Genomic DNA, 12,763 nt, shown 5'->3' with positions numbered 1-12,763 from the left:
AGCATCAAAGCTATTAGTAAAATGTTTTTAGAGAAAGAATTTTGTACCTCCTCAACCCTATCCTTTGTAATTTTATGGGTTTTGCTCCCATTGCTTCTAATTTTAGAGACTACCCCCACTGCTTTTGGCTTTGTAGAAGGAAGTGAAATCTCATGGAACATAAACCCCAATTGTTTTTTAGTCAGTGATTTTCTGTCTCACTCCATTCCCTTATCCTAGCTCTGGTCTCCTCTATGCTCATCCAACCTACTGATGTCTGGTGCCTCTTAGGAAGGAGGATGGAAAGAGCCTTACTCACCGATTCACCACTCCAATAATGCCCAGCTTCACAGGGATGACTCGACCCATCAGCACATCCATTGCATCTGTCCCAGCATCCATGAGGTCCAGCTTAGTGATCACTGCCAAGGTCCTGTGACCTAAGAAGTAGGAAGGACAAGAATAGCTTGTGATCTCTAGGCCCAACTTCCAGAGGTGATTTTAGCGATTTAAGGAGGAATGGGACACCTGTCCCATGCATGAGCTGGATAGGGAGAGCTGAACATCCTCTGGACATAAAAGTTGCTCTCACATAATTTACCAACTGCTAAGGCCAGGACAGGTCCTATCAGGGGTGCAGCAAATGTGTATGTCAGGAGAATGGGAGATTTAGCGCCAAAGATAGGAGTAGGCAGCCCTAAATGGGAAAAGGGCACTGGCACCCTTCCTTGGTGTCTTTTCGTAATAATGATACCGATGTCCAGGAAAGGAAAATCCCAGGCTTAGGGGTGAGGCCTTGAATCAGAAAGCTGAAAGAAGCCACAGGTAGACAATCTGGTTCAAACTCCATGTTTTATAAAGGAAATAAAACCAAGTGGGTCAAATGCCTTGCCCAAGACCGTGTAGAGTTACTAGCCGAGCCAGGTCTAGCCAGTGGAATACTCTTTCCATTACTAGCTCTCCTCCACATACACACCCAAGCACTCCAAGTGCTGTACCTTCAGGAACCACATCCCGGGCAAGTTTCAAGGCTTCAGAAGTGGCCGTGTCTGTGTTGGCAGCAGTGACAGCCAGGATGAGACAACTGGGGCTACTGATGTAGGACAGGATCATGTCTCTGACCTGCACCTCGATGTCAGGGGGCTGGTCTCCCACAGGGACCTGGCAGGAGATAAGGATCAGAGAAAACCAGCTGCCCTTGGAAGCCCAATCAGGGACAGCCATGACCAGCCAAAGAGGGTGGGCAAGGGCAATGGCAGCTATGACAGATTAAGAGGTAATACTTAGTCCCAGAGTCAAACAGAACGATCTGCTTTTTCAGTTTAGGTGGAGGGAGAGAGAATACTCACCAAGTAAGGCATTGTTTTTTTCTTTTTTTGTGAGGCAATGGAGGTTAAGTGATTTGCACAGGGTCACACAGCTAGTAGGTGTCAAGTGTCTGAGGCCAGATTTGAACCCAAGTCTTCCTGACTCCAAGGCCAGAGCTCCATCTACTATGCCACCTAGCTGCCCCTAAGTAAGGCATTGTTAAGGCCATTCTAGGAAGGCCTCTGCCATCTCTACCCCAATCAATCAATAAACATTTGTTAAGTGCCTACTACGTACCAGGTACTATGCTAAGCTAGGTATACAAAAAGAGGCAAAAGACAGTCATTGCCTTCAAGGACCTCACAGTCTAATAGAAAAGACTACATGCAAACAAACATATACAAAGCAAGCTACATACAGGATAAAGAGGAGATAATTAACAGAGTTAAGGCACTGGAATTAAGAGGAGATGTAGAAGACTTCCTGTAGAAGGGGGGATTTTAGTTGGGACTTAAAGGAAGCCAGGGAGACTGGCAGGCAGAGTGGAGAAGAGAGAGTGCTCCAGCTATGGCAGACAGCCAGAGAGAATGCCTGGAGCCAGAGAAGGAGGGGCTTGTTCATGGAATAGTCAGGAGGCTGGTGTCACTGGATCAAAGAGTAAATGTCAGGAAGGAAGGCATAAGAAGTCCGGGAAGGTAGGAGGGGGCTAGGTTAGGAAGGGCTTTGAATGCCACATATAACATTCTGTATTTGCTCCTGGAGGTGACAGGGAGCCACTGGAGTTTATTGAATGGGGGCTGGAGTGAGGAGAGACTAGAGGCAGGTAGACTCCCCCCAACCCCAACAACTACTGTAATAGTGTGAGGTGATGAGGCCTGCATCAGGGTGGTGGCAGTGGCAGAGGAGAGAAGAAAGAGTATTAAAGAGTTGTTGCAAAGGTGAAAATGAAAGGCCTTGGCAAGAGCTTGAATATGCGGGGTGAGAGAGTGAGGAGTCCAGGATGCCTCCTAGGTTGTGAGACTGAAGAGTGGGGAGGATGGTGCTACCCTCTGCAGTATAGGGAAGGTAGGGGGTGGGGGAGGGTTTAGAGGGAAAGACAACAGTTCTGTCTGGGACATATTGAGTTTAAGATGTCTACTGGAATCAGGTTCAAGATATCTGAAAGGTGGTTGGAGATGTGAGACTGGAAGTCAGCAGAGAGGTTGGGGCAGGAAAGGTAGATGGGAGAATCATCAGCATAGAGATCCAGGGGAGCTGATGAGATCACCAAGTGAAGTAGGATGCAAGGTTTAAAGAACAGAATAAGTACTTAATAAATGCTTCTTTCAAGTGCCTTCTTTTCTTGGCTTGCCACTTCACATTCACCATGACTGACTGCTGCCCACCTTCCCTCTAGCTTTTTTGGCCATGGCTTCCACAACACTGCATTCTCATGATTCTCTTTTCACTTCTGATGCTGTTGCTTCTCTAGCTGGCTTGTCCTCTCATCCTTTAATTCTGGGTTGTGAACTGGGTCTTCTGTTCCCATTTCTCCCCCTTGGGGAGATTATTTAACTTCTAGGTCTTCAAGCATAACCTCTATACAGATCTCTACCCCAAATCTCTATAGCTCTAACCTCTCCTTAGAGTTCATCTCTCTACCTGAATACTGCTGACCCCCCGAACTCAACACATCTAAAATAGAACTAACCTGAAATTTGCCTCCCATCTTTCCCCCCATTTTTGTGGATGGTCCCAGCATCCTCTGTCACCCAGACCTATAAACTCAGAATCCTCTCTGACTTTTCCTTCTCCTTTATTCCCTATACCCAATCAGCTGCCAAATCCTGGCCATTTTACTTCAGCAATCTCTCCATTGCCACTACAACCGCCAGAGTTGGCCTCTTCGGACCACCATCCCTTCTGGCCTAGACTATGAGAATTGCTGGTCTTAACTCTCTTCAATCTCCCCACTACAATCTAGCCTTCTTACCTTTTCTCAATCTTCTGAAAACACCACTCTGATTACAGGATAATGGATTGAAACCTGGGAAAGACCTAAGTCTCCAACCCAGAATCTTTAGTGGCTCCCCATTTCTTACAGAATTCAGTAATTCAGTATTCACATAAGAATTCAGTAATTATAAACTCCCTCCACAATCTTGTTTCAAGCTACTTTTCTATCTTTGCCTCATACTCCCCTTTGTGTATCCTAGTCAAAGTGGAATACTTTCTCTCTCCAGCTCTGGTTGTGCCCTATGGGAAGACTTCCCCCATCTCTTTGGATGCTCAGAGTCCTTTTTTTCCCACACACACAAGTGAAATTTCAGAAGGAAGCAAAGAGCAGAGACCTCCTTACCAGACTCACAAATGGAGAAGGACTTAATGTGTACCTCACCTCCTCTATTAAACTGCTCAATCCCTTTGGGTATCCCCCACCCCACTTGACACAGAGCTTGTGTCTAATCCATCATGACTTGCTAAAGGAATGATGAAGTCCATGAACTATCATGAAATGGTTAGACAACAGGAGAGAAGGTGAAAGCCAGTCCACCCTACTGTACAGGATTCAGGGAGAGAACATACCTTGGTGATTCCAGGCAAGTCAACCAGAGTCAAACTGAGGACTTTTGAGGAACAGATTTTCAGGTACAAAGGCTCAGGACTGATCCCCTGGAGGATAAGAGTCAAGGTCAGACCCACTGTGCTTAGAAAGGGACAGGAGTAAAACAGAGAAGTATCTCCTGCATTTACCTTATTGGTACCGGTGACCTGATCTGTCTCATTAGAAATTTCCTGTTGGATTTCATTAAAATCTGTAAATGACTGGAGAGGAAAGAGAATTATTCATTTGGAGAGGTTTCGAGTTAGAAGTCACTCAACAAAGACATGTCCTCTGCTCTCAGTCAACACTGGGGCAGGGGCAGCATTACTCCCCGACTTCCCACGTAGCCAGTGGGCTCATGGGTGAGCAGGGAAAAGGTGAAGTCCATAAGAAGGAGAGGAAGATTCCCACCAATGATCCAGTTTTGCAAATAGGCTGGTTTGGAGTGGGTTGGATTACCTTATGTTTGCAATGCAGGAAAGTGGCCCATTCCTCTGCTTGGACACCTGTGTGGACAGGAAGAAAGGGGAAGGTCACTCCCTTGTCATTACCAATTACCTCTTAAGGGGAGGACAGTGGGATGAAGGGACACCTGCCCAGGGCAGAGCCATTTCTATCACCTATTCCAAGACACAGCACCATTTTGGTGAAGTAGAAGGAATGCTGCATTTGGAGTCAGAGACCTGTGTTCAAATCCCAGCTCTACGACATCATCTTTGTGGCCTCAGGTTAAGTCTGGGCCTCATTTCCTTATTTGTAAATTGAGCAGGTTGTACTTGAAGGTCAATAAGGTGTCTTCCAGCTCTAAACCTATGAGCCTACAGGGCTTGGGCACAGGTTACATTCGTTAGCTACATTCTGGTGTGGTCCAGTCTTTCAAGTCAGGAGGTAGCTGTGGCCCTGCTCTGCCTCCCTCCCTTCCTTCCCCCGCCCCCATGCCCATTTCCCTTATCCTCACATGTCTCTGAGGTTGCTGCTTGCTTCCGTTCCTCCAGGGAGGCTACGTGCACCAGCTGGAGGATCAGGGGTCTCCGAGTCACGATTCCAGAACCTCTTGGAAGAAACTCCTGGCCCACAATGCTTTCCAGAACAGAGCTCTTTCCACTGCTCTGTAATAACACAAAGGTAAAGAAGATGGCTTAGGGATTTTTATTTTTATTTTTATTTTTTAGGCAATTGGGGTTAAGTGACTTGCCCAGGGTCACACAGCTAGTAAGTGTCAACTGTTTGGTCTGAGGCCAGATTTGAACTCAGGTCCTCCTAACTTCAGGGCTGGTGCTCTATCCACTGTGCCACCTAGCTGCCCCTTTTTTAAATTTAAATTTAATTTTTATTTTTATTTCTTTTTTCTTTTTTTTCTTATTTTTTTCTTAGGGATTTTTGGGAAGTAGCTATTTCCTATGCTTCCCATTACCAACTTCTACTTGGAGCCAAGCCCAGCTAAGTCACCCTTCAAGTTAAATACAGGGCTGCAGTAGGGTACAGCAGAAAAAGCACTGGATTTGGATTTAGAAGGTCAGGGTTCAAGTCCTCCCTCTGCCACACTGGACAAGTTTCCCTGGGTCTCAGTTTCCTCATCTGTAAAACGAGGTTGTAGTTTAGCTAGCCTTTCAAACCTCTTCTAGCTAGTCTGAATCTAGGATCCTACAGCAACTCCAGGCTTTTCCAAAGGAGGGAGGCCCCCAACACCCTCAGAACCTTCTCAATGAGGCATGGAGTAGGGGACTACCTATCCCTGCCCCACCTGCATAGGAAAGCAAGCTCCTGGGCCTCCCTGACAATACCCAGTAGGCACTCCATATATGGCTAAAGGTAGCTGAGGCCCACCGGATGGGGGCGCACCTCAGCTTCTGCTTCTCTCAGAGCCCAGCCCCAGGGCTTGGCCAGTTATGGCTGCCATTCCAAGGGGGCCAGTCAATGGGTTGTGAGGGGCAGAGGGTGAGCAGGAGAACCCAGGGGGATGCTGGAGAGGGGAGGAGCCGGAGGAGCAAGGTGGGAGGGACCAAGAAGGAGCAGCCTGTCCCTCCCTGACCAGGCTGGGGGAGGGGAGAATGAAGCGCCTAGCAAAGTGAGGGGGATGGGAGCTAGGCCCGAGGGGGTGGGATGGAGGGAAGAACTAGGCCCCCAGCAACCCTCCCACCATCCCCAGGGCAAGAGAGTAGGTGGCACCTGGGAGCCAATGACCACGATCTGCGGGAGCTGGATGGCCTCCGTGCCCACTATGTTGAAGATCTCTTGCAGCTTATTGATCACGGGGATCAGGGTCTCCATGGCGGTCTCGAGGCTGGCAGCTCCAGAATTGGCTCAGCCAGGATCTGAAGAGAGAAAAGTTGATCTGCATCAGATGAGATCTGCTGTCGTCATCAGGCTGCCCCCGATCCCAGCAAAGCCAAGGTTGGGGTGTGGTTTCGGACCCCCGGATGGACCTCCTCCCCGCCCAGCACCCACTTCCCCACCTGCACTAAGAAGCTCCACTCACCAAGCGCCCTTCCACTTGTTCTTCGACGACCCTGTATGGGTCGTTGTCATTGGTTGAACTTCCCCTAGCCCCACCCCTGGAGTCCCTCTAGCTGGTGAGGGTAGGCGCTCTGCAGGGCTTCTTAAACTTTTTCCACACTGGACACCTTCAATGCTCTTTAAGCTGTGGGTGACCCCATATGGGGTCCTGACCTAGAGCAGGCTCAGCCCCACCAGGGAATAAGCTAGAGCTTGAGGCTGAATTCTGATTGGCTAAGACCTCTCCCCCCTTTCCCCTCAACACTAGGTCCAACCTCTCAGTCCTCAATCCCAGCCCTTCTCACCTCTATTGAGGCTTGCCTAAGGCAGCTGGTGGTCCTGTGAACAGAGAGCTGGGCCTGCTGTCAGGAAGACCTGAATTCAAATCCAACTACAGACACTTCCTAGCTGTGTGACCCTGGGCAAGTCATTTCACCTCTATTTGGCTCATTTACCTCTGAGAGTTGTTGTGTGGATCAAATGTATGGTAGGTGCCATATAACTGCTCATTCCTTTCACTGGTTTTTCTTTTCTTTTTTTCTTTTTTTTAACTTTGAGTTCCAAATTCTCTCCTTCCCTGCACCCTCTCCTCCCCACATTGAGAAGGGCAAGCAATATATATGCAAAATGCAAAACATATATATATATATATATATATATATATATATATATATATATATATATATATATATATATATATATATATATATATATATATATATATATAATTCAAAACATATTTCCTCATTAGCCAGGATATGGGGAAAAAAGCAAGAAAAATAAAGACAAAAAAAGTAGAGGGCTTCGATCAGCACTCCGAGCCTATCAGTTTTTATGGTGGAATAAAGAAATGGAGTAATCATATCCAGGCAACAATTTATTTGACAATGTATACAATTGCAAAACAAGCCAGGTCCAAGGCTCTTGGTTGCCAAGGACCCAAAAGCTTAGTTTCTCACAGTTAATATACAATGTGTAGGGAGTGAAAAACAGGAAACACAAGATTGTAGGCATTGAGACTTCTGATTTTTCATTGGTGGAGGGGAGTTGGGAGACAGTGAGGTGAGAGGGAAAAGGGTATTCTTCTGATATTCTTTAACTAAGGTGACAGTGGGGAAGAGGAATACTCTTGTGAAACCTCCTAAATCAAATGATTTACATGGAGTTGAAAATTAACTTCACAAAATGGTGGACAAAAAATAAAATGGAGTCATTAATGTTAATTTTTAATGTAACATTCCCCTCATTGACCCTGAGGTTTTCACCCCACAAGGATCATTTTTTAAAATGCTTTATTAGGGACTTCTAAATGGAATGAGAGTCTACCTTGAGAGGCACTAACAAGTGGGACCTGAGATATAGTGCAAGCAGAGTCATGATGATACCTCCTAAGAAAACAAATCTTGTTAAATACACTCTACGGGTAAAGTAAGTCAGGCTACAGATCAAACTACTTAGAGAGCTTATCATGGCCTATTTTTTTTTTTTAGTAATTCTTTTTTTTTTTTTTTTTGGCTAGGCAGTGGGGCTGAGTGATTTGCCCAGGGTCACACAGCTAGTGTCAAGTGTCTGAGACCGGATTTGAACTCAGGTTCTCCTGACTCCAGGGCCAGTGCTCTATCCACTGCACCACCTAGCTTCCCCTATCATGGACTAATTTGAGAAGGGAGATTTACATGTCACCAAGGTAACCAAGAAAATTCAGCAAGCATAAACACTGTGAAATAACATCAAATCTCTTTGTAACTTGGTAACCTACTCCCAATGTCCATTTAATCAGCACATTTCATCTTTTTATTTATTTTTTATTTTGGGGCAATTGGGGTTAAGTGACTTGCCCAAGGTCTGAGGCCAGATTTAAACTGAGGTCCTCCTGACTTCAGGGCTGGTGCTCTATCCACTGCACCACCTATCTGCCCCCCACTGCGAATTTCATCTTGAGTCCCAAATATCTCAGGTAGTTGCCTGATCCCTGGAAACATCTTCCCCTGGACATTCTGGAATAGATCTTCTCAGGGCAGCTCTGAAGAGGGCTTCTTGTAGATCTGCTTCTCTGGTTCCAAGTCATTTGCAGAGATTACTAGGTAATTCTGCTAGAATCTGCCAGTACAACTCAGTACAATACAAATTTCTATAGTTCACCTGCTCTGATTGTAGAAATTTGCTAGGAAAGGAAAAGGAGGGATATGATTATGATGATATCAAAGGGAAAAACTCTCTTAGCTCTGTTTGATTCCAGGCTAGAGTCATATCTGACAGCCAGTAAATGCAGCAAAGTTCCATATTTATTCACAGAGTATCAAAAGCTGAATCAGAATTAATCAGATGGAAAAATTTTGAGTTCAGAAAGGAAAGAGTACTATGGGAAACTGAGTCAAGAGGATCCTACCTCAGCTTACGCTAAGGTCATCCATCCCCTCAACTTTTCCTAGGGACAGATGTCCACCTGTAGTAGTTCAGGATCAAGCTCCTTTTGGGCAGAACATGGCATTCCCTTTGAATGATGGATTATTGGATTAATGACAGTTCAGACAGCCATACCTGAAATCAAAGCTTAGTACAATATCAAATGACAATTCCAAGAGATTTTACCTCAAATAGCAAAATTTCACTAATCACCGCTTTTGTTGCTGTTATTCAGTTGTTTCAGTTGTGCTTGACTCTTCATGACCCCACTTGGGGTTTTCTTGGCATTTGCTTTGGAATTTGGAATTTGCTTTGCCATTTCCTTCTCCTCCTCATTTTACAGATGAGGAAACTGAGGCAAAGAGGGTTAAGTAACTTGCCCAGGGTCACACAGCTAGTAAGTGTCTGAGGCAGAATTTGAATTCAGGTCCTTCTGACTCCAGACCCAGCACTTTATCCACTGCAGTGCCACACAGGTTATTTTTTTTTCCTTATTACAACAGTAAACAATTAGCACATATAATGATATCTTATTTATCCTTCATTTATAATTTAAGAATAATTCCAGAGTTTTACCCATACAATGAATATATCATAGCCAACTACACATCCCAGAGGAGTCAGTAAGCCTCAAATCTGTATTGCCTATTAACCCCTGAAGCAAGATTGAAATCTTTGAATCTAAGGTCTATTATTACTAAGTTGGTTCAGAGATGTAACTTCAATACAGATTATTTGTTAACAGGTAGAATTTCATAATTTTTCATAACTGACAGCCAAATAATCTATCAGGTAAAAATCATTGTTTATTATAAGGAAACTAGTAAGCTTCCAACCTTGACTGGGTGTGGTTTCAGTATCACAAACTTCAGTACTTAACAATGGTTCTTCAGAAGGGCAGTAAGATTTTATAGCCTTGTGCAAATAAAAAGTCCCAAGGAACCTCACAGGTAAGGACAACTTAAGAGATGTTTGCTATATATTTTTTTCTTAAACAGTAAGTTATTATTATCCATTTTAAAGCAAAAATACCCAATTAAATATTTAAGTTTTCAGAAATTTTTACTGCATTCTTTAATAGCAAAATTCATATCCAACAGCATTCAAATGAAAAGGGAAGTTACTTTCCCCAAATTTCACAATATAAGAAAACATCTTAGAAACACAGTAATAGCATACATGATATCATGCATTTAAAACATGAAACGAACTTGTTACCAGGTGAGTGAAATAAATTCAGTTGAATGCATTTCCAAATAATCTTACGTAGAAAATGATTTATCATTTTTTGCATTCTATATTAATCACATCTAAAACCAAGTATAGAGTAATCCAATATGGAATAATCACACTCAATTAAAATAATAATGATAACAATAATTAACATTTATATAGTGTTTGCCACATGCCAGGCATTGTGTTAAGCACTTTGAAATTATGTGATCCTCACAACAACTCTGGGAGGTGAGTGTTATTATTATTATTAGCTAGGCAATGGGGTTATTATTTTCTTTACAGATTTGGAAACTGAAATAAACAGAGGTGAAGTAAATTGCTTAAGGTCACACAGCTAATAAGTTTCTGAGACTGGATTTTGATTTGTATTAAGTTCTAACTTACCACAATTATCCTAATAGGAGAATGGATCTCACTGTAAGTGAGTCTACATAATGATTTAATTTCAGAACAAAATTTCAACGAAATCAAATCTAGATTTATAATCATTAATAGTAACATTTAAATCTCAATTTTCCCAAGGGCTTACTGTTTTCACTTAGCTCATGTTCAGAAAATTCGAATTGGACTCCCTTTTCCCTATAACTTTTTCTTTATTTCTGGTTAAATTACCCAAAGAGCCAAATCAATTCCTTTGTGTTCTTAATCCAGCCACACCTTTCCCTGAAGCTTTTCAACTGTATTCCAGGAAGGTCAAAGAGGACAGGGCAAGTAGGCAGGAAAAGCTACTTATTGAAAAAGAAAGAAGATGCTATCCTTAAACAATTCAATATTGCAAACATAGTTCTATATTTTCCATATCATAAAGAATAACTAGGGGCAGCTAGGTGGCGCAGTGGATGGAACACCAGCCCTGAAGTCAGGAAGACCTGAGTTCAACTCTGGCCTCAGACCAAATACTTGACACTTCCTAGCTGTGTGACCCTGGGCAAATCACTTAACCCCAATTCCACCCCCCCCACCAAAAAAAAAAAGAATAACTAAAGTTTTCCACATCCTTCTTATCTCAACAAGATCAAAACCTCCCTCAAATCTCTTTTCCCAAAATTCCAAAACCCCTTTACTTTTTTTTTTGTTAGGCAATGGGGTTAAGTGACTTGCCCAGGGTCACACAGTTAGTAAGTGTTATGTGTCTGAGGCCGGATTTGAACTCAGGTCTCCTGAATCCAGGTGTGGTGCTGTATCTACTGTGCCACCTAGCTGCCCACCCCTTTACTTTCTTTCTTTTTTTTTTTTTTTTAAATTTAGTGAGGCAGTTGGGGTTAAGTGACTTGCCCAGAGTCATACAGCTAGGAAGTATTATGTGTCTGAGGTGGGATTTGAACTCAGGTGCTCCTGACTCCAGGGCCGGTGCTCTATCCACTGCGCCACCTAGCTGACCCCCACCCCTTTACTTTCAAACCCTCCATTCACACTGTGTTGGTTCAGACTTCAACTTTCTTTAACTTTCTACCTATTCTTCTCTCATCCCTACTTGCTTGAATTTTCTCTCTTCCTTACTTTTATAAAATCCTCTAATGGACTTTGATTAAAGCCCTTCAAAGTTATACCTTTCTTTTTTCCTTTTTACATTCTGATAAAACACCTCGTTTACTTTCTTCTATTTGCTTGATTCCTCTAGTCTTTTATTTCCCAGACTATCTATAGAACTTATCTTCACTCCACTGAATTTTTCCCTTACAGTTTAGCACAAGTTTTTACTACACAAAACTAATTGCAAAACTGTTGCCTTTGGAATTCTTAAAAGCTTACAAATGCATTGTCTATTCCAACACCTTTTGGTGATTTTGCCACTAGTTTACCTAAATAATTAAGTTCTGTTACATCATTCACAGAAGAAATACAGTAGTAACACAAAACATTTTTCCAAATTAAACTTTACTTACTTTTAAGTTGTTTCTTGATTTAAAGAAGTTTCTAGGAAAGAGTTAATGACAGGCAGCTCTTAAGTGCCAGATAAATTTAAACTGGAAACTGCAAATCTATCCCCCCCTTCCCAATTTGGAACTTGACTGATACCACTTTCAAACTAGTTTCAGTTCTCTTCCTTTAATCAGTGAAATCACCTTTCCCTTTTGCACTAAAACAATAAATCAGTCACTCCCTGGGGAAAGAGTGATAAGAGGTCTAAATGCTGTTTCTGTTGAGGTCTGAGAGGTTGAGACCCTTCAAGGACCAGAGTATAGGACAGGGTCTGAATGAATTCACAAACTCAAGCAACCTTTAAGTTAAGTTGGCAAAAGTTTATTGTTACGCTATACAGTGGGCAAGGATTCTTAAGGAACTGCCAAGGTGGCCAGAGCTCCTTAGGAAACTTTCAACCTAACAGAAATTATGCTAAAGCTTATATAGGAAAAGTAGTGGATTATGTGCCAAGTATGCTAATTAGGTGATAACATACAACTATGTCATTCACTACTGGATACTGGGGAGGGAGGAGAAGAGAGAGTTCTTAAAGGGTACGTTTTGGTCTGTTATGTCTGTAACAAGATAGTTTCAGGAGTTGACGTCTACAACTTGACCTCTGGATTGTATACGGTAACTGTGGGCATCAGTACTTGGTAGTTCAGCTGGTACAAGATAGTCCTGCTCATAGGAGGGAAATTCTACAGAGGTCAGCTTGCTCTTGTAACAAGGAGAGAGTGTTTGCCTCACTAGGCCCACTTGTGAGTTATTGCCAGAGATAGGGTCCTCGGGCTGGAAGGAAACTGCCAGGGATAGTGTTTCTGGGGCCAGGGAGAAAGAAATATGATC

General features: G+C 43.2%; 1 protein-coding gene across 1 annotated transcript in view; it reads right to left on the bottom strand.

Moving 5' to 3' along the window:
- The window catches only part of LOC110200349 (dynamin-1-like protein), a 46,206-nt gene extending 40,064 nt beyond the window's left edge, over positions 1-6,142 (bottom strand). The window contains 7 exon segments of the mRNA XM_078148059.1: positions 299-419; positions 978-1,140; positions 3,853-3,939; positions 4,021-4,092; positions 4,331-4,377; positions 4,830-4,980; positions 6,041-6,142. Of these exon segments, the coding sequence (XP_078004185.1) occupies positions 299-419; positions 978-1,140; positions 3,853-3,939; positions 4,021-4,092; positions 4,331-4,377; positions 4,830-4,980; positions 6,041-6,142 (743 nt within the window).
- Between the last annotated feature and the right edge of the window lie 6,621 nt (positions 6,143-12,763).

Source organism: Phascolarctos cinereus, unplaced genomic scaffold (assembly GCF_003287225.1).
Source record: "Phascolarctos cinereus isolate Bilbo 61053 unplaced genomic scaffold, phaCin_HiC Scaffold_8;HRSCAF=390, whole genome shotgun sequence".
Taxonomy (NCBI): Eukaryota; Metazoa; Chordata; class Mammalia; order Diprotodontia; family Phascolarctidae; genus Phascolarctos; species Phascolarctos cinereus.
This window is presented reverse-complemented; position numbering and strand designations above follow the sequence as displayed.